This window comes from Lynx canadensis, chromosome F2, assembly GCF_007474595.2.
Source record: "Lynx canadensis isolate LIC74 chromosome F2, mLynCan4.pri.v2, whole genome shotgun sequence".
Classification (NCBI taxonomy): domain Eukaryota; kingdom Metazoa; phylum Chordata; class Mammalia; order Carnivora; family Felidae; genus Lynx; species Lynx canadensis.
In genome coordinates this window covers 949,903-968,744 of record NC_044320.2, presented here as the reverse complement: position 1 = coordinate 968,744, position 18,842 = coordinate 949,903, and the positions used below count along the sequence as shown (strand labels likewise).

General features: G+C 67.3%; 2 protein-coding genes across 3 annotated transcripts; one reads left to right on the top strand and one right to left on the bottom strand.

Moving 5' to 3' along the window:
* Positions 1–306: 306 nt before the first annotated feature.
* On the top strand, positions 307–5,194 carry MAPK15 (mitogen-activated protein kinase 15; the record flags this gene model as incomplete). Its single annotated transcript, XM_032591968.1, has 11 exons — positions 307–439; positions 1,393–1,491; positions 1,950–1,979; positions 2,096–2,186; positions 2,709–2,839; positions 2,920–3,083; positions 3,289–3,428; positions 4,171–4,228; positions 4,582–4,719; positions 4,842–4,947; positions 5,087–5,194. Coding segments are annotated over exons 1-11 (1,134 nt in total), but the record flags the coding sequence as incomplete, so codon positions are not given.
* Positions 5,195–8,518: 3,324 nt separating this feature from the next.
* Positions 8,519–16,701, bottom strand: FAM83H (family with sequence similarity 83 member H). 2 transcript variants are annotated; one of them, XM_030303566.2, is made up of 5 exons: positions 14,430–16,701; positions 13,406–13,867; positions 12,406–12,570; positions 12,207–12,331; positions 8,519–11,993 (listed from the first exon to the last, which is right to left on the bottom strand). In XM_030303566.2, the coding sequence occupies exons 2-5, from the start codon at positions 13,850–13,852 to the stop codon at positions 9,239–9,241; spliced, it is 3,492 nt and encodes a 1,163-aa protein (XP_030159426.1). In that variant the 5' UTR covers positions 13,853–13,867; positions 14,430–16,701; the 3' UTR covers positions 8,519–9,238. The 2 variants fall into 2 exon arrangements, with proteins under 2 accessions (XP_030159426.1, XP_030159425.1); XM_030303565.1 differs by having other exon boundaries at positions 16,333–16,701.
* Between the last annotated feature and the right edge of the window lie 2,141 nt (positions 16,702–18,842).

Sequence of the window (18,842 nt, the reverse complement as noted above, 5' to 3'; positions counted from 1 at the left end):
GCAGTCCGTCTTCAGAGGCCCCGGGGCCCAGCCGGGGTGGGGGGCGCAAAGGGGCAGCGGGACCAGGGAGGGGGAGGGGGCCGCCGCGGGGGCCTGGGAAGGAACGGGGTGCGGAAGTGGGGGTGGGAGCGCGGCGGGGGCGGAGCCAGGAGGCAGTAAGGCGGGCGGGGGCGGGGCGGCCGGGAGGGGCTCTGGGCCTATCCGGATCGGGCGGGGCTTGGGCCGTAGATCCCGCCCCACGCCAGCGCCGCGGAGGCGCAAGGGAGGGGTATCACCACGCCCCCCCCCCCCCCCCAGTTTCCAAGGCAACCGGGTTCAACAGTTTCTGCGCTGCCGGCGTCTGGAGGCCCCCGGGCGCCCACCTGTCGGCATGTGCGCCGCGGAGGTGGACCATCAAGTTGCCCAGAGATACCTGCTCAAGCGGCGGCTGGGGAAGGGGGTGAGCCCGGCACCTGCAGGGAGGGGGAAGGTCCAGTCGGAGGTCTGTTCCCTCCGACGCGGCCAGGGATCCCTGGGCTCACGTCCTGTTTCCTCCGTGGACTGGAGGGTGGCTTGGGCAAGGCACCGAGCCCCTCGGGCCTCAGTTTCCTGTAGGGGGGCTCTAACAGCGCCCACTGCAAGTGAACCTGTCGCCTGGCTCTAGGTTCACAGCGGCCTCAGGTCAGAGGGATCGTGGACAAACCCTCCCCCCCCCACCACGTCCCCTGCTCCCAGCTGCCTCTCCTGGGGCCCATAGAACACTAAGGAGGCCGGGCCCACCCACTCCAATCACTAAAGGCGATGGGTGGGTCCCAAGCCTGGCCCAGGAAGGGCCTGAGCGGGTAAATGGGCATGGAGTGAACCACATGTGAGCGATTGTGCGTTTGTGTGTGACAGCATGTGGGATTGTGTACAAGAGTGTTTGTGAAGGTGTGTGACTGGGTGGGTGGTATTGGGGAGAAGAGAAAGCACGTTCCAAACAGCACAGACAGCAGGTGCAAAGGCCCTGAGGTAAGAACCTGCTGGCTGTGGGGAAACAGCAGAGTTGATGTGAACTGGGAGGTGGAGCGGACAGGATTTGCTGAGAGGCTGGATGCAGGGTGTGAAAGAGGGGAGAGGTGCCCAGAACAGACTTTGGCTTCCACCCTGAGTCTCCCTTTTGTAACCTTATTTCTTCCTGGAGCCTTGCTTCTCATCACCATCTTCTGGAAAACCGGGGGGGGGGGGGGGGGGCGGGGGGGGGGGGCTGCTGCAGCAGCCTTAGCAGCCCGCAGCTGTGGGGACCTTGCCCGGAGCCATAGGCCCTCACCACACCCTCACTCCCTCCCCGGAGCCTCAGGCAGCCTGCTGGGCAGGGGAGGGCTGGACAGGAGGCTGGCCCCGTGCCCAGCAAGCTGACCACCGTCCTCGCAGGCCTACGGCATTGTGTGGAAGGCAGTGGATAGGAGGACTGGCGAAGTCGTGGCCATCAAGAAAATCTTCGATGCCTTTAGGGATAAGACGGACGCCCAGGTGAGTGGAGAGGAGGCGTGAGAAGGACAAGGGCAGGGGTGCGGGGGGGGGGACCCCTTCTGCCTTGGTGCCTGGAAGCTCCAGTGTATTTCTGAAGCCGATTCACAGCAGGTCTCTATGATTGCTCAGACATGACCTGAACCTGTGGTCCGGCAGGTGTGGGTGACGTCTGTCAATCCCTGTGGATCCTTTCGAGAAATGAGCTTCCGGGGAGCCTGGGGGGCTCAGTTAGTTAAGCGTCTGACTCGTGATTCCTGCTCTGGTCATGATCTCACGATTTGTGAGACTGAGCCCAGCGTAGGGCTCTGCTAGCCTTGGAGCCTGCTTACGATTGTCTTCCTCTGCACCTCTCCTGCTCACACAGGTGCTCTCTTTTTCCGTCTTTCCAAAAAAAAAAAAAAAGGAGGCGGGCTTCCTTTTCGCCCCATACTTACGCTCAAATTTCTGTCTCATCCCAGAGAACGTTCCGGGAAATCATGCTGCTCCAGGTGAGCAGCCCGGGCCACCTGGCAGCCCCTCCAGGTGCAGGTTCTCCCAGCAAGGTGGGGGGGAAACCCAGATCTGCGTCCCCCCCCAAGCACACAGCCCCTGGCTCTCTCCTCAGCAACTCGGGGACCATCCTAACATCATCCGCCTCCTGGACGTGATCCGGGCGGAGAACGACAGGGACATTTACCTGGTGTTTGAGTCTATGGGTAAGTGACGCCTTCTCACCCTCCAGCCTCACCTCAGTCCTGGTCCAGGACCCTCCAGTGGCCTGGATCCCTCTACATGTCCCTCTGCGGCCGGGTCACCACAGTGGTCAGTTGTCACCCAGAACAGTTTCTTGGTGTGGCTGGTGCATGGTCAGCGCCTGGGCCTGGCAGTGACCCCTCGAGCCCACCTCCGTGAGGCTCCTGCTGTTTCCACTGTTTGCAACTGTTTTTCCTTTTTCTACCCATGTTATAAAACAAAGCAACGTGAAACAAAGTATTAAAAATCACCCCAGAAACTGTTATTGCTGTGCTGACAAAGACAGAGCAGGCCTGAAGAAGCCTGCTAGAGCCACTGGGAAGCGTGTGTAGCCAGGACAGGGTTAGGAACAGGGCTCTGAGGGTGGCCGGTGCCACCTGGGGACCGCGACCGGGGGAGGGCTGAGCACCCCCACAAGGGTCAAAGGTGGGGCAGACTTGTCCAGTGTCCCCAGGCCCCCCAGACTGACCTGCGTGCTCCCCCAGACACTGACCTGAACGCCGTCATCTGTAAGGGCAGGCTGCTGAAGGACGTCCACAAGCGCTTCATCATGTACCAGCTCCTGCGGGCCACCAAGTTCATCCACTCAGGAGGCGTCATCCACCGGGACCAGAAGGTGCCACCCACAGTCCAGTCACGGCTGCCCCCCAGCGTGTGCACCCACCATTAGCCCTCAGCCCACCTCCTCTCCTGCAGCCGTCCAACATTCTCCTGGACGCCAGCTGCTTGGTGAAACTCTGTGACTTTGGTCTCGCCCGCCCTCTCGGGGGCCTCCCTGAGGGGCCTGAGGGCCCGGCCCTGACAGATTACGTGGCCACACGCTGGTACCGGGCTCCAGAGGTGCTGCTGTCCTCGAGCTGGTAACAGCGTCGCCCCCTCCCCCTGCAGTACCCCCTATGTCTTCTCACCCAGCCAAGGCCCCAAGGCCTTCCTGTGCCCTCACTTTGTGCCCTCACCGGCCCCCTCCTAGCACCCCAGGCCCTGCCCCTTTGAGTGTCTCTCCTCCTCCCTCCACATCTACCTCTGGGGTCCCCCCCCCCAAGCCTCCACCCCTTCCTGCCCCAGGTACACCCCTGGGGTGGACATGTGGAGTCTGGGCTGCGTCCTGGGGGAGATGCTTCGGGGGAGACCCCTGTTCCCAGGCACATCTACACTCCACCAGCTGGAGCTGATCCTGGAGACCATCCCGCCTCCATCCAAGGAGGGTGAGTATGTGTACAGGGGCCTGCTGGGCACCGGGGATCCCAAGGGTCAGAGCACACAGCTCTGGGGGCACAGCACATGATGGGCCAGGACTAGTAGGCAGGAGTCTGGGGAAGAGGGGCGGGGAAGGTCCAAAGTTTCAGGAAAACCGGAAAGGGCAGGCCCCACACATGGCAGGCCCAGGGAGGAGCTGCTGGGGGCTTTGGAAAAGCAACTGGACAGGTCTGCAAGGCGGGCAGGGCCTGGCCACAGGTCCTCGAGGGCCGAGCGGTGCTCATAAAGGGTCCAGCTGAGCGGCTGAGGGATGGGGGCCGGGCAGGGGAGGTTGGGGGTTGGGGGAAGATGTGGAGGGAGGTAGGCTGCAGCAGAGGTAGGTAGCTTAGGTGGGGGGGGGTGGGGGGTGGGGGGGGAGGGTCTGTCCTTGTTCCTGGGGGAGGGAGCAGAGCAAGAGAGGGGAAGGACCAGGTGGGGAAGTCGGGGAAGGGGTTCTTCCATGGAGGTGGGAGTGCCCGGATGTGGAGTGCACGTGTGGGGGTGTAAGTGTGCAAGGGCCAGCACACGGGTGGGGCACGAATCCAGATACCGAAGGTTTGAGTCCTGGCAGACTGCCGCAGCCCCGCAGAGAGGCCACTCCATGGGGCGGGAAGAACGACTGGCCCCAGACCTCCCTGAGCCGCCCGCCCCCCCCCCCCCCCGGGCCAGGCCCCCCTGACCACACACCACCTCTGTCCACCCTGCCTGCAGACCTCCTGGCTCTCAGCTCAAGCTTCGGCGCCTCAGTCCCGCCCTGCCTGGGGTCCCGGTGAGCGAGCAGGGCTGCTGAGGAGCCTGGCTCGCACTCCTCATGTAAACTTGCTGGCCAGTCTGCCCGCCCAGACCCGGGCCCTGGCCTTCGGATGGCAGGCCCAAACCCAGCGAGTTGGATTTCCAGCACCGCCCGGCTTGGCCTGGGGGCATGGGCAGGCCCGCGGGAACTGCGCGGGGCATGGAGAGCAAGGGACCAGAGGACGAGGCAGGGAGGGGTCGGCCATCAGTGCCATGCTGCCTGGGGGTGTCGTGTGGGGAGGGGAGATGCACGGAGGCAGTTAAGCGGCGCTGGGCGGAGGATGGGGAGGGGCCCGCCCTGGAAAGGGGACAATATGCAGGCACCTACAGGCCACGGCAGACGCTGGACGCCCTCCTGCCGCCAGACACCCCCCCGGAGGCCCTGGATCTCCTCAAGGGACTCCTGGTATTTGCCCCGGGCAAGCGGCTTAGCGCAGCGCAGGCGCTGCGGCACCCCTACGTGCAGAGGTAGGGGTGGGGTCCCCTGGCCCAGCTCCTGCTTTGCCCGTCTCGCCTTGGGTGTTGGGTCCCGGACCTGGGCTGGGCCGGAGAGGCCGTCTTGACCGCAGCCCGAGGCTGGCTCCCCGCAGGTTCCACTGCCCCGCTCGCGAGCAGACCCTGGAGGCGGCTGTGCGGCTCCCGGTGCTGGAAGGAGTGCAGCTGTCAGCGCCTGAGTACCGCAGCCGCGTCTATCAGGTGCTCCGGTCCGCGACCACGATCTTCCCACACCCACGCTCACCCTCGGATCCCCCCCCCCCCCCCCCCCCGCCTCAGCGACCCCCAGAACCCTCTACACCCACGCCGTCCACCTCTGAGCGCCCCTCGCCTCCCGCAGATGATCCTGGAGCGCAGGGGCGGCGGCCCCGTCCCGAGAGGGAAGGGCCCGGGGGGCACGCCCCCGGGGACGGAGCCCAGCGCCCCCCGGGCCCAGGCGCGCCTGCGCTCACCCAGAGCCGTCCCTCAGCTGTCCCCGGGCTCGCCCTCGCAGAAGCCCGGTGCCGACGCCCAGAGCAGCCTGGGTCAGCAGTCCGCACACGGTGTGTGGCCCGCCCCCCCGGAGCGCGGCCCCTGACCCTTCTGGGTGGAGCCACCAAGGGTCCGCAGCGCCGGACTAACCCCGGGGGTTGGTCTTCAGACCCCACAGACGTTCCCTGCGGAGCCGAGAACCTTCCCCGGCCGGACGTGGCGCCCCTGCTCCAGCCCCCGCCCCCAGGGGGTCTCGGGAGGGCGGAAAGGCCCCCTGGGGTGACGGCACAGGCCCCCTCGGGCCACTCGTGGGTAGGTTGCCCGGGGAGGGCCCCTCTCACTGTACTTCCGAGGGCGGCGCCCGGTGGGGCGGTGACCCTGTGACGCGCCCCCTCCCAGGCGAAGCCCAGCGTGAAGGGGGCGGCGCCCTCCCTGGCCTCTCAGGCCGCCGCCCGGGTGGCCGTCCAGGCCCTGATCCGGAGCGACTGGAATCCGGGCCGTGGGGTGAGGGCGAGCGGCGCGCGACGGGTGAGCCCGCCCGGCCCCCCGACCGCTCCCCCGGCGCCCCGGCCCCGCCCCCTCGCGCGGCCCCCCGACTGTGTGCGGGTCCCTCGCGGGCTTCCTGCGGAGGCGCGGCCCGAGCCCCGGCCGGGCCGGAGGATGTTCGGCGCCTCGGCCTGGCAGGGGGCGCAGGGGGCCGCGCGGGCCGCGCTCGGGGGCTATTCTCAAGCCTACGGTACCGTCTGCCGTTCGGCGCTGGGCCGCCTCCTCCTGCTCCCGGGCCCCGCGCGGAAGCCGCCCTGCCAGCCCGCGACCTGGCTCCTGTGCTCAGCCCGCGTCCCTCGCCCAGCCCTGGATCTGCCCCCGAGTGCCCCGTGCTACCCACCCCCTCCTACCCGCTCCCCCTTTTGCCTGCCCACACCCTTGAGTTCCAGGGAGCTCGTCCAGCCGTCTCTGGGCGAGTGGGAGAGGTCCCCACCCCCCCCCAGCCACTTCCTCCAATAAAGTCGTGTTTGGCCACAGTCTCCCTGTTCATCTTTTGTCCTCAGTGAGGGACTCCCTCCGAGGCCACGGAGTCCACCCCCTTCCGAGGAGCCAGATGTCTAGTATAGAGTCTATGAGAAGCTGCGTGGCCCCCCTCTGCCCAGCGCCCAGTGCTTTCCCTCTAGGCTCACGTCACCAAAGGCTGGCCCCGGGGGGGGGGGGCTCCTTGGGTCCAGCTTCCCGTCCTCTGTCCACAAATGCTCTGGGGACTGCGTGGTGCCCATCAGAGGGACCGCGCTGTCCCCGGGGGTTCCTGGAAGGGCAGGGGCTCGTGCACCTGCTGCCTGGATGCAAAAGCCATCACACGACTGCGTTTGTGACCCTGAGCCAGAGTAAAAGTGGAAGAGATGTTGGGGTGGTGCCCCGGGGTACAGCTCCTGACTGGCTGTTGTTGCTGACCCCAGCCACCTCTGTCACCAACAGTGACTGGCAGCTGGTTTGTCCTGGCGGGGGGTGGGTCCAGGGTGTGGGAGCTGAAGAGATCCCAGCGGCCTGGTGGGCACCTGTCTCATGGCTCCAGGGTGCCTGGCACCACACCTGACCCTGGGCAGGGGTTGGAACACAGGGGAGGCTGTTTTCCGGCTGCCTGGTGGCAGCTCCCAGTCTAAAGGGTGCGGCCTTTGCTGTGCTGGGGGCGGGGCTGCTCGCAGCAGGAGCTGTGAGCTCCGGGAAAAGCTGGGGGGGCCGCTGGGGGAGGCACAGGAGGGAAGGGCCAGGAGAGCTGACCAGGCCGGGGGGGGGGCGGGGGGGGGCACAAGAGAGAGAGAAAGAACAGGATTTGGGAGGAGGCCAAGAGGGGCGGCAAGGATAAATGCTCCGGTCCAGGCTCGGAGGTAAGCCAGCCACGGAGGGGGCAGCGTGTCGGGGTCCTAGAGCCCCCGGCTGATGGACAGGGGGGCGGATGAGGCCCTGGGAAGTGGCACGGCAGCCCAGAAAGGAGCAGGCGAGGCCCCAGGAAGCCCACCCCTGCGAACACAGACCTGGGGGCCCTGAGAGGTCCAGACATCTGGGCACCCAGCGCAGGGGAGGCTGGGAAGTGTGCGTGGGCTCGGTGACCTGGATCCCCCAGGGGCGCACCAGTGAGGGGCGCAGGGCTGGTGGAAGTGGGGAGCGGGAGTAGTGGGCTAAAGCAGTTTGGCCCTGAAGGGGAGCCGGTCACGATCACGGTCACAGGAGAGGGCTGAGGTGGAAGGAGTCTTTCTTCGAGGTTAGGGGATGTGGCGAGAGGTGTTTGCGGTACAGGCGGGCAGGTGGGGGTCTTCCGTGGTCCCCACAGGGATGGGCGGTGGAGTCCAGAGGGACATCTGAGAAGTTCACAGGACTAAAGTTTGCAACGTACAACTGGGCGATCATAGGTATTTAGGAACGTGTTGGAAAATCTTGTGTTTTATTGTTAACACCGAAATGTGCAGGGTCACATTTGAGATGTTATTCGGCACGACGCAGAGGACGCACACAGGAGGCCGCCAGGGCTCCCCCTTGGCAACAGGCCGGCACCAGGAGGGTGCAAGCGGACTTATCAGCAAGTGCGGCCAGGCCAAGGGCACTGCAGCGCATCTGGCTCCTGGGGGACCTTTTCCGCCTGGCCCAAAGTCCCTGCTGTCACCTCACCTGGCTTGTGGCTTTGGTAACCAGACTGAGCTGCTGAGGAGCAACTGTCCCCCCAGCTTCCCTCTCCTGCCACGTGGAGTCACAGTACTGCCTTTGCTCAGTGACCTCGTGTGTCCAGTCCTTCCCCGGTCCGAGTGACTGCCATTTCTTATACTTAAACCCCCAAAACTGTTGCACAAACACTAATCGCACAATGTTAAAACTTACAGCAGGGGTCTTCCTCAGCATTTGGTGCCAAAATGTGTCATTCCAAAGGAAAGTCACTCTCCACAGGTGAAAAAGACACAAGAAAGGTCGGCAGGGAAACTCCGATCTCGTGGGTTGGTGACAAAGAAGAAAGGAGCCAGAACGGGGCGGACTTGGGCTCGGCTGGGACCCGAACCAGAACCCTCACCCGTGAGTACTGGCCCGGCGCTCCACATCCAGCCCTTCTCGGGCCGGCCTCACCCACCTGAAGGGTTTTGAGCTGTTACCCCTCACCAGGTGCTGGCTGGAGCACGGCCAGGATGTGGCCAGGCCTGCTTCAGTTCTCTTGGCAGGGCAGTCTCTCAGGTCCTCTGTGCCCCCATCTGCCAGTGGCCCAGCAGACAGGACAGCGCCTCCTGAGGGACCGCCTTTGGGTCTGGCTCCACCCCCATCACGCGTCACCCACAAGCAGCTCTGTCCCCACAGGGAGAGGATGGGCGGCTACGAAAGGTACCGGGAGGCAGAGAGGGAGGCAGTGAGGAGAGCAAGCAGGGCACGAAGTGAGACCTGAGCCACCTGTCTTGGTGGGGGGGGGGGGACACACCGGGCTCTGGGGAGGGGGGAGGCTGAGGGAGAGGGGCTGGGGCTGCCGGGAGCCGGGAAAGAAGGACCAAGCAGCAGCAGAGCGGGGAGGCAGTGAGCAGAGGGGAACCCTGAGACACGGAAGCCCTGAGACGTGAGGCCCCCAAAGAATGGGGGGCTGAGATGCATAGATGGCCCCCCAAGAAGATGGGGGCCGAGGCAGAAAGAGGTGGGCCCCCCAAAAGGCGGGGGCCTAAGGCACAAAGAGATGAAGCCCTGAGGCGAATGAAGGTCTATAGGGGACCTGAAGCTCAACCAGGTGGTGGAGGCAGAGGAATCTGAAGGGGGAGGCCCAGGGCACAGGGGCGGGCATGGAGCCGGAGGCGCAGGGCAGTGAGGGGCTGGAGCCCCAGAGGGGAGAGGCCAGAGGCAAAAGGCAGGCCCGCGGCTGGGTGAGCTCGGGGCGGAGCCAGGCTCAGGCTGTGCTCCGCGGGCGGCCCTGGCCCCCCCCCCCCCCCCCCCGGGAGAGCAGGTGCTCTGCCTGGTGGGTGGCAGTGACGCAGGCACCTGGACCTGGGCTGCTGCTGGGCCAGGAGACTCACTTCTTGCTTTTGAAGGTGCCCAGGATCTTGGGCATGAACTTGCCCACCTTGCTGTCCCTGGTGTCCTCCTCTGCAGGGGCCTCCCCTGCCCCCGTGCCCCCGGCCTCTTCCTTTTTGCAGAAGACCTCGAATCGGCTGTAGACGCGTTTCTCTTTGCGCATGCTCTCCATGCGACGCAGCAGCCGGTCGCGCTCCTCCGCGCTGGCGGGCATCGTGCGGCTCAGCCTGCCCTGTGTCCCCGGGCTGTCCGAGCGGAAGATGGCAGAACATTTGTCCTTGTCGGACATGTCCGGGGCCAGGCCGCCGGCAGCCGGTGAGCGGCCTAGTTCGGGACTGCTGTGAGCCAGGCCCGGGGCCGGGGCCCCGCGGTGCTTCTGGCCGTGGGCGCTGATCTGCTCCAGAATGGCTTTCGTGTCATCCCGCAGGTTGCTGCTGTACAAGGCATTGGCCGTGGCGGAGGTCATGCGCGCCCGCGGGCTCCGCTCGTCACCGGCGGCAGCCTCAGCGCTATCACCCCTGCCCAGCGACGGCCGCCGGGGGCTCTCTGGCTGCCCGTTCTCCTGTGGCGCTGGGAAGCCGCCGTCATCCTCCGTGCGCCGCTCACCCTTGGGGCTCAGCAGCTGGCGGAGGCGCAGGGAGCCCTTGCGCAGGACTTCCATGGGGCCGCCGGCCGGCTCCTCCGCGGTCCCCGTCTTGGGAGACTCCCCGGAGAAGGTAAGGGTGAGGCTGCCTCTGCGCTCCGGCACGGGGGGCACGGGGGGCACGGGGCTGCCCCTGCGCTCCGGCAAGGGGGGCACGGGGCTGCCCCTGCGCTCCGGCAAGGGGGGCACGGGGCTGCCCCTGCGCTCGGGATAGGCCGAGGTGGGGCTCCCTTTCGGCTCAGGGTAGGCAGAGGTGGGGCTCCCTTTTGGCTCAGCGTGGGGCGCCTGGCGGGCGCCTCCCTCCAGCGGGGGGCTGTCCCGCCCTTGTGGGGAGGAGGAACGGCCCTGGGCAGAAAGGTAGCGAGACGGCAGCCGGTCGGTGCCGCTCCGGCCCAGCGTGTCTAGCAGCTGGGTGGCAGTGAGCGTGGCCGCTCCGGGCTGCCTCTCGGCCTCCTGATGCAGCCGCTGTGCGAAGGAGTCGCGCAGGTCCAGCAGGCAGCTCTCGAGGCTGCGGCGCTCGCTTCCTGCGCCACCCGGCGCCACCACCTCCTCCCGCCACGCCTGGGACACGACAGCCTTGCTGTGGCTGGCGACTGTGACCGGAGCCCCCGCCCCTCCGGCGTCACGCGCCGGACCCTTGTATTTCTCCAGCAGCTCGGCCACCTTGGCGGAGGTGGCGGAGCGCACGGCCTCGCCGCCGGGGCCCAGCGTCTCGCTGACCGTCTGCTCCTTGTGCAGCAGCTGCACCTTCTCGGCGGTGGCCGTCGTGGCCCCACCCGCGCCCTCGGCCTGCGAAGCGCTGAAGATCAGCGAGGAGCGCAGGCGCGAGCTGCGCTGCACCAGCGGGTTCAGGCGCGAGCGGAAGGAGTCCTGCTTGGCCAGGCCCGCCTCCTCCGGGCCCTCGCGCTCCAGGCCGTCGCCACCGCCCTTGGCCGGGAAGAGCGCGGGCCCGCGGGAGGCCGAGGGGAGCAGGTCCCCGGGGGCCACTCGTCCCCCGGGCACCAGAACATCGTCTTCGTAGGCCTCGGCCTCCATGGGTACCGGCAGGCCCTCGTCGGCCGCGTCCTCGCCATGGCAGCCGCTCAGGTAGGAGGCCAAGCGCCAGTGCCGCAGCCCGGCCCGCCCCTCAGGGCCGCCCCTGCGCTCGGGCTCCGCGTCGGGCGCGGCCTCCGGGCCCAGCCTCGCCACCGCCTGGCACGGGAAGCGCTGGCCAAGGTTGGGGCGCGGGGCCCCGCCGGGTTCCAGGCCGCGGGGCCCGGGGCCCAAGGCGGGGTCCGAGCCGTGGCGCACCTCGCGCGACGCGCTGGACGGCACGTAGTCCAGCCGCTGGTGTCCGTCCGGGCCGAGCTCGGGGAAGCGTGGCCCGCCCCCCAGCGCGAGGTCGTCGTGGTCGCCGAAGCCGGGGCGGCCGGCGCGCAGCTTCTCGAACAGGCCCTGAGGGCGCGCCGGCGCCAGCTGCGGGTCCCACTGGTAATGCTGCTGGTAGAGCTGGTCGCGGTGGAAGTGACTGGTCTGGAAGCGGAAGTCGTCACCGTGGCTGAGGAACGTCTGCCGCGACACCTGCCGCGCGGCCGCGAAGTTCTCCACCGCGCCCGCGCCGTCGGCGGCCGCGTAGCTGTGCCGCTTGAAGGCGTCCATCTCCAGATGCCGGGCCTGGAAGAAGCCCCGCGGGCCCGCGAGCTCCCCGCCCGGTCCCGCCTCGGCGTCCAGCCGCCGCGACAGCGGCCGCAGCCCCGCGTGCGGCTCCAGGGCTCCCGCGGGCATCCGCGTGGGCTCCTCCCGGCGGAAGGCCGACAAGAAGTGGCGGTCGGGGTCGAGGAAGGAGGGGAAGCCCAGGCCCTCTTCCCGGGGCGGTGGGAACAGGAGGTGCGCTCGCTTAGAGAAGGAGAAAGGGGTCGGCGCCCCGGTCACCTGGCCGCCCATAAGGGGCCCAGCCCCCGCGTACGGAGCCAGGGCGTAAGCGTCCATGCGGGCCAGCGCCCCGGCCGAGGGCACCAGCGGCTCGGACTGCGCGAAGAGGATGCGGAACTCCTCATCGAAGCTGGAGACCAGCTCGCCTTGGAACACGTGCGCCAGGCTTCGGTGGATCTTCTCGAAGGACCACATAAAGCTGCGGGCGGGGCGGGGCGGGGCGGGGCGGGGCGGGTCAGGGGCGGGGCCAAGCAGCCGCGAGGGCCGCAGAGCCCCCACCTGCGGCCCGCCCCCGGAAGCGTGAAGCCTACCAGAACCCCGGGGCGGAGGCGCGTCAGGGGCTGTGGGACCGGGGCTTCTGCAGGGGAGGCCCTTAGGTGGGGAGGTGCTGGGGCCGCGGGGCCGGGCGCACCTGTAGCTCCCACTCATGACCACGGCGCAGTCCACCAGCAGGAACTTCTCCTTCACGTGGCCCTTGAAGGACTTCCCAGTGCGGCAGTAGTAGGTGGGGCCCGCCACAGTGCGCACACGCAAGAACTGGGGAGCGAGAGGCGTTAGGTCTGGGCGCGGGAGTCTCCCACCTCCCTCCCCGCCCCCTCTCTGTCACTCACATCCACGTGGTGCAGGTTGACACGGCACTTGTCGGCCATGTCTAGGAAGTGCTGCGCGTTCATCTCATCCAGGAGGATGTAGACGGGGACGCGGCGCGCCGCTGCCTCCAGCACTTCCCCAAGCAGGTCCACGTCGGTGAACATGTCCATCACCACGGCCACCACCTGCAGGGGTCGAGTGAGGGGCAGAGGACAGACCCCTCTGCTGTCCCCACCATTCTCTGGCCATACCTGCATGGCCCCGCACGGGGGCCTCTGGATCTCCCACAAACACTGCAAATTGTCCTCTAGCCCGTCCCAGAGGAGAGCAGGGACCCTGTCGGGGAACAGGGCTCGGGAGGAAAAGGCCTATCATGGGGGGCTGTGGGGCTGCTGGCGGGTGGGTGGCCCATGATGGCCGGACAGGGCCTTCTAGGCAGGCACAGAGGGCCCACCTCCTTCTGGGAAGGGGCAAAGGCAAACGAAAGCCCTGCGACAGCCCCCGCCACCCCACCCCATAGATGGCGGAGCCCAGGCTCTAGTGCTGCCCGGGGTGCAGAGGGCAGTTGGGGTCTTTAGCTGCAGGACCTGTGGCCCCCACCTCCAAGATTTACCAGGCTTCCTTTGCTGTTTGCCACCTGTTTGGTGGGGGTAAGAAGCCCTCAGCTGGGTCAAAGTTAAAACTAGAGAGACTTTTCGGAACCATAAATCCAACCAGGAGACGTGCGCAGCCGTCCCAGAGCCCCTGAGTTTCTGGACGCCGGCCAGGACCAGCGGCAAGCAAGCCTGTGCGGCATGCAGCCTGCAATGCCCGGACCCTTGGTGACCCCAAGAGTTGCCAGCCAGGGAGCCCTCGCTGGTGCTTGAAGGCTGGAGAGGCGCGGCCAGCCACCCTGGCCTCACCCGTGCCCCCGAAGCTGGGCGTGCTCATGTTTTTTCCACCCGCACACTCCTACTCATGCTTCAGGGTCCAGCTCGGGCTGCCCTTCCCCCACGGTCCACCCAGCCCACGACAGCGCACCTGCTGGGCTGAGCGGATCATCCTTCGAGCCTCGTCCTTGATGCTGGGGCTGTCGGGCGGTGGTGGCTGCACCAGGGTGGTAACCTCGGTGCCCTGGAAGCCGAAGGTCAGGGGCCAGCCTAGGTCGAGTTCGGGCACCGCCTGGTCTGAGTTCATGGGCCAGTAGGTGCCCGAGGAGCCATCCGTGTCCACGTTGGGAGGACTGCCTTCAGGGGGCTCTCGAGCAACATGCTGTGGGGGCCGCAGGTGGCGGCTCACGTGCTCCAGCTCCTCAGGGCACAGGAAGGCAGGTGCCCCCTCGGACGCCAGGAAGCGGCTGTAGGCCTCCGGCCCACCCTCAGCCAGGGCGTCCACCGCCAGGCGGTAGTACTCTTTGTAGTGAGGCGGCAGGTACCCGGGTGCCAGCGGGTTGTCCCCCTGCGAGGAGCTCTGGGAGCGACGGGCCATGTTGGGGCCAGCGGCCTGGGAGGGGCGGGGAGACACGTTACTGGGGCAGGGGCTCCGTGCCCGCCCCCCACCAGACACACCCTTTGTGGACAAGGGCTGGCGGAGCGCAGGCCATGCCTGCAGGCCTTCCAGACACGCCTGGACCCAGACTGCCCCCCAGCTGGGGCAGGCCAGCGGAGCGCCCAGGCACAGGCCCGCCCCCGGCCCTGTCTCAGGTTGTCCTGTGCTGGCTGGGCCCTTGCTCCGGCCAGGACCTCAGGAGCGCTTGCGGCCTGGTTTCCCCGCAGGGGTTCCGGCTGCACGCAGACCCCGCTCGGGGTTATTTTAGGAACTCTGTGACCCAGGCACCTCTTTGTGGGCCCTTCCTCCACAGAAGAGAATCAGTATTTTATGATTGTTGTTATAAGGAAAACACGATCCAGACCGGATTCTTTATTATAGTCACTTTTTCCTTCTGCCTTTGGCATTAATGTATTTTCGTGGGCCTCCGGCATTGTGTGTACCGACCGGTCGGGTGGCCCCCCGCCTGTGTCTGTCCGCAGTGCAGGGGGCTGAGAGGGGACCCAGGGCCACTCACTGCCTCTCTGGCTCATTATCTCCACTGGAAAATGCAGCTGTCAGGGTCGACCTGATACCACACCTGGCCCAACACGAGCTCAGCACACAAACCCGTCACTACTTTTGTCCCAGGACTCGGCGTGAAGCTCAAGAACTTCCTATGGGGGACCCCATCCTATGGGTCACCGTGAGCCCCACAGCCCATTCACGGGCTTCACAGCCCTTCCAACTCTGACCCCTGCCCACCGGGACCACTTGCTTCCCTCTGGCCCACCCCTCCACTGCTTTCAGCCACTATTTATTTCCAGATAAAATCTTCCCCAGCGCCCCTCCCCCCCCCCAGCAGATGTGGGCAGCGGTGGTCTTCCCAAGTCCCCCGTCATGCCCTGCTTCTCACTGTGTTCCAGATGAAATCAGAGCCCTTTGCTGTGGCCGTCAGGCTCATCCTGGGCTCCAAACGTGCCTCCCCGTCCTCACCACTTGCCCCAACCTCACACTGACACCCAAGCCAGGCGTGGCCCGCTCCAGTCCACCTGCTCCCCGAGGGCCCGAGGGGACCTAGGCTGGGAGGAGCTACCATTCGCTCCGGAAGGCCACGTGGGGGCCGCTTTTGGATCCACCATCGCCAGAGCTGCCTAGATACCCCGGAAGGAGCGCCCCACGCGCTGCCCACCCCACCGAGGCTGCAACTTGGGGCTGGGACTGAGCTGGACTTCAGATCCCGCCCGGCTCACGGGTGCCTGGACGCCGGTCCTGCAGGACTCCCCAGTGTGCCCTGCTCAGCAGGAGCGGCGGGTGACGCCGGCTGGATGGGGTCACTGGGCAGCCAGGGAACATTGGGACCAAGACTGTTGTGTGCGGTGACCTGGGGAAACTTTCCTGTCCGCCTTCGGTGCCAGGCTGAGCATGATGTGAAGGTTAGGTAGGGGGGCCTGTCCACCTCCTGGGGTGGGGGACAAGCTAACCCGAAGGTGGGAGGGGGGTACTTCTCTGTGCCATCCCGTCCACATCCAGCAGATGCTACCTGGTGTATTAAGGAAAAGTTCTTCGGATTACGTAGAGGTTGGTTGGTTACGTACAGGATCCCCATGCTGTCCTCATAGCAGGCCCACGTTAAGGAACAAGGTGCAGGCCTGTCTGTAGTGGGGCCTCCCACTGTGCCTGACCCCGGGGCTGGGGGGGGGGGGTGGTGGTGGTGGTGGTGCGTGTCTCACACAGTATCTGACAGAGGGTGGTTCTGGGCAGACACTGTGGAGCTGGCTGTATGGGGTCAGTGTTGGGCCAGGCAGGACTTGGGGGCACTTTCCTGCTCACTACATTTGAGAGGGAGCACTTCCCAAGGTGGGGAACCACAGAAGGGACCCCGCCCCCTGCACTTTACTCAGAAGGGGATTCAACACAACCTGTCCAGGCTGCCTGCGATGGGGGTGGGGGGGGTGGAAATCCCATGATGAACAAGGAGCCAGCTCATCCGCCAGGGCCCACCAGGAAGGGGGTGCCCACCCTGAGTGACCACACCGGTGACCCTGCATGGCCTCACGCCGTAATACATCCATAATGCAATGACCTTAGTCCTTTCACTTTGCACACCCCTGAACTGTGGACCGGGCAGAGGCCACTCTCCAGCCCCCTCTGGGGAACCCGTCGTCCTCCGCAGGCCTGCCCTAAGGGAGGGAGGGGCACTATCCCACCCAAGCCCATGACTCAGCAGGGATCTGCACCTCCGCTGCTGACCTCTGACCTCTGACCCAAGGCCGACAAACCCTCCAGGGCCCTCAGGGCTCTAGGAGCTTTCAGAGCAGTGGGTCCTTCCCACCTGGGCAGGAGGTGGGTTTTCTAAGTGACGGGAAGGAGGGAAGGCTCTGGGGCTAATGCACAGGAGGTGACCCCGGGCTCCGTGCGGACGTGTGCGGGAGGCTCACCGCAGGAAGCATGTGGAAGCGTCAGGCATGTGGAGACGGGGGCGCGGGAGGGGGACGGGGGTCGGCCCGATGGGACTCACAGACTGGAAGCTGGCGAGTCGTAGTTTTCGGGGTGTGCCCCGCAGGACGGTAAGGGATTACTGCACCCAAGGAGTCAGCGACCGCCCAGGCCTGGCGTCCCCTCCACCCGCCCCAGTTCGGGACTCCGGGCGCGAGGGGACGCGGGCCTCCCGCTCTCCCTACGCTCCACGCAGGAAACCAGACCGCCTGGGCCACCCCAGCCGTCCCCAGGCCCAGGCGCCCCCAGGGAAGGAGTCAGGCCGGGCCCGGCACTCTCCCCAGGCTCCAGCTAGGCCGCGAGGGAGGGAGCGAGCGCGGATGGCCTCGGGACCCCCCCCCCCCCCCACCCCAACCGGCCCCTTCCCACTCGGCCCCTGCCGGGCCGGCGTCGTGCGAGGGCGCGCCCGTCCACCCCGGCACACGCGGCCTCGGCGCCCTCCGCTCCCCGCCCGGCCCACCCGGCCGGGCCCCCGCGCTCCCGGGCCCCGGCCCAGGTGCGGGTGGAGCGCCGCCAGTGAGGCCGCGCCGAGGGGCGCCGAGCGCGCCGACCCCGCCCCGCGGGCCCGGCCGCGGCCTCCCTCCCCCCCCCACTCCCCTCCGGCGCGCCCCGCCCCGCTCGAGCCGGGGAGGGGGCCCTACCTGCCAGGTGCGCGGGGTCTCGGACAAGGGCAGCAGGAGCCGACCGCCGCCCAGCGGCCTGCGGTCCGGTCGGTCCGGCAGCCACTCCCTGTCGCGGCCCGCCCGCCGCGCGGCATGATCCGCCGCCCCCGCCCCGCCCAGGAGCCGCGAAGGCTGCAGGGAAGCACTGGGGGCGGGGCGGCCCCAGCGGGCGAGACCGCATTCCGACGACCGCAGCGCCGCCCCAGCGAGCAGGCCCGGCCCCCGCCGCGCCCGGCCCCGCGCCCCCGGCCGCCCCGCCCCCCGCGGCCCGCCGCCCTCGGGGCCCATCCGCCCGCCCCAGCTCCGGGTCCCTACGCCTGACCCCTGACCCTCGCCCCGGAAGTCGAGGTGACTCGGAAGTTCCGGCTCGGTCGCTAGGAAACGGGTCGGCCCGACGTGCGGGGCGGGGCTTCTCGCCCGGGTCTGCGAGTGGGGGGAGGCAGGTGAGGCAGGTGAGGTCGCGGGGGCGGTGTCGAGCCCGGGGCGGGCCCGGGCCCGGGGACCCTGCGAGCGCCGGGGGTCCCCCGCCACGCTCGAGCGCCCGCTAACCTGATACCCTCACGGAGGACCCACCGCCGCCGCCGCCCCGCACACAACACTCCCAAGTACCTGGGCCCCCACTGGCACGCAGGGACGCTGCGGTCATAGACACCCCCGCCACCACCACACACACACATACACCGACCCTCTCCCCACACCTACACACCCTCCCAGGCCAACGCCCCCTATGTAGGTTGGACCCCCCCCCAAGAACAGAGGGACCCGCGTAGGGACCCTGCGGGCACAGGGGCCTCTGCACACACCCACCTCCACAAGGACGAGGGACTCTACAGGCACATGGGGTCCACACACGCTTACCTCCTTCCGCACCAATGGGGACCCACCACGGGGACCCCTGCACGCTTAGGGGACCCTACATGCACACCACCTCCACATGCCTGTTACCCAGGCACACACCAACGTCCACCCACACACGTAAGAGACGCCCGTGCACTTGGGAAGCCCTCACACACCGGCCCCACACGCAGACAGGGGACCCCGCCTCCGCTGATCCCCCACGCACACAATTGCACAAGCATCAGGACCCTCCCCCGCAGACCCGCGCCCGTGTTCAGGACCCCACACGAACACCGGGAGTCCTCCGCCCAGCAGGCACCTGCTAGTACTACTCCACACGGACAGGGGGCCCTGGATGCACGCACTGACACCCTCAAAGCAGCCCTCGGGCCCCCCCCCCCCAAACACTGCAGATCTTTGCCCCAGTCCCCCATCAGACTCCACTGAAGTCCCCTCACCCCCTTAGGCCCTGCCCTTGGTCAGCCATGTGTCCGAGCCAGGTCCCCTGTCCAACTGTCCAAGGCTTCCCCCTTCCCCTCCCTCTTCCTGCCGGTCTCTGCTCACCTTCCTCCGTGTCCCTCTTGCCACATGACCCCGTTTTCTGGGTCAGTTTCACTAATTCCTTCCCCAAACACTGTGAGACACCAGCAGCGCAAGTGGCACGCACACGGGCCTGGGGTCACACCAGGGCCCATGCAGTGCTACAGTGAGTCACCTGTCCATGGGGGGAGGCAAGGGGACCCGACCCAGCCTGGGCCAAGGAGACCTCCCGGGGGGAAATAAACTCTGGGGTCAGCCGTCTGGACTAGGGAGAAAGGCAGTGCTTCCAGGCCCTGACAGGAACACCTGCCAGGGCGGAAACGGGAGCGGGTTGGGGTCACGGAAGTGTCAGTGTTTTGGGGGGGCTGGGGGCAGTGGGGGGAGCACGGAGGCTTTAGCGGAGCAGGACTGAG

Excerpts from the sequence above, each read along its gene's own strand:
- FAM83H (XM_030303565.1), bottom strand. Across the intron at positions 12,571-13,405 it reads TGATCCGCTCAGCCCAGCAG|GTGGTGGCCGTGGTGATGGA; the intron begins GTGCGCTGTCGT and ends CGACCCCTGCAG. Across the intron at positions 11,994-12,206 it reads GTCATGAGTGGGAGCTACAG|CTTTATGTGGTCCTTCGAGA; the intron begins GTGCGCCCGGCC and ends CCCCGCCCGCAG.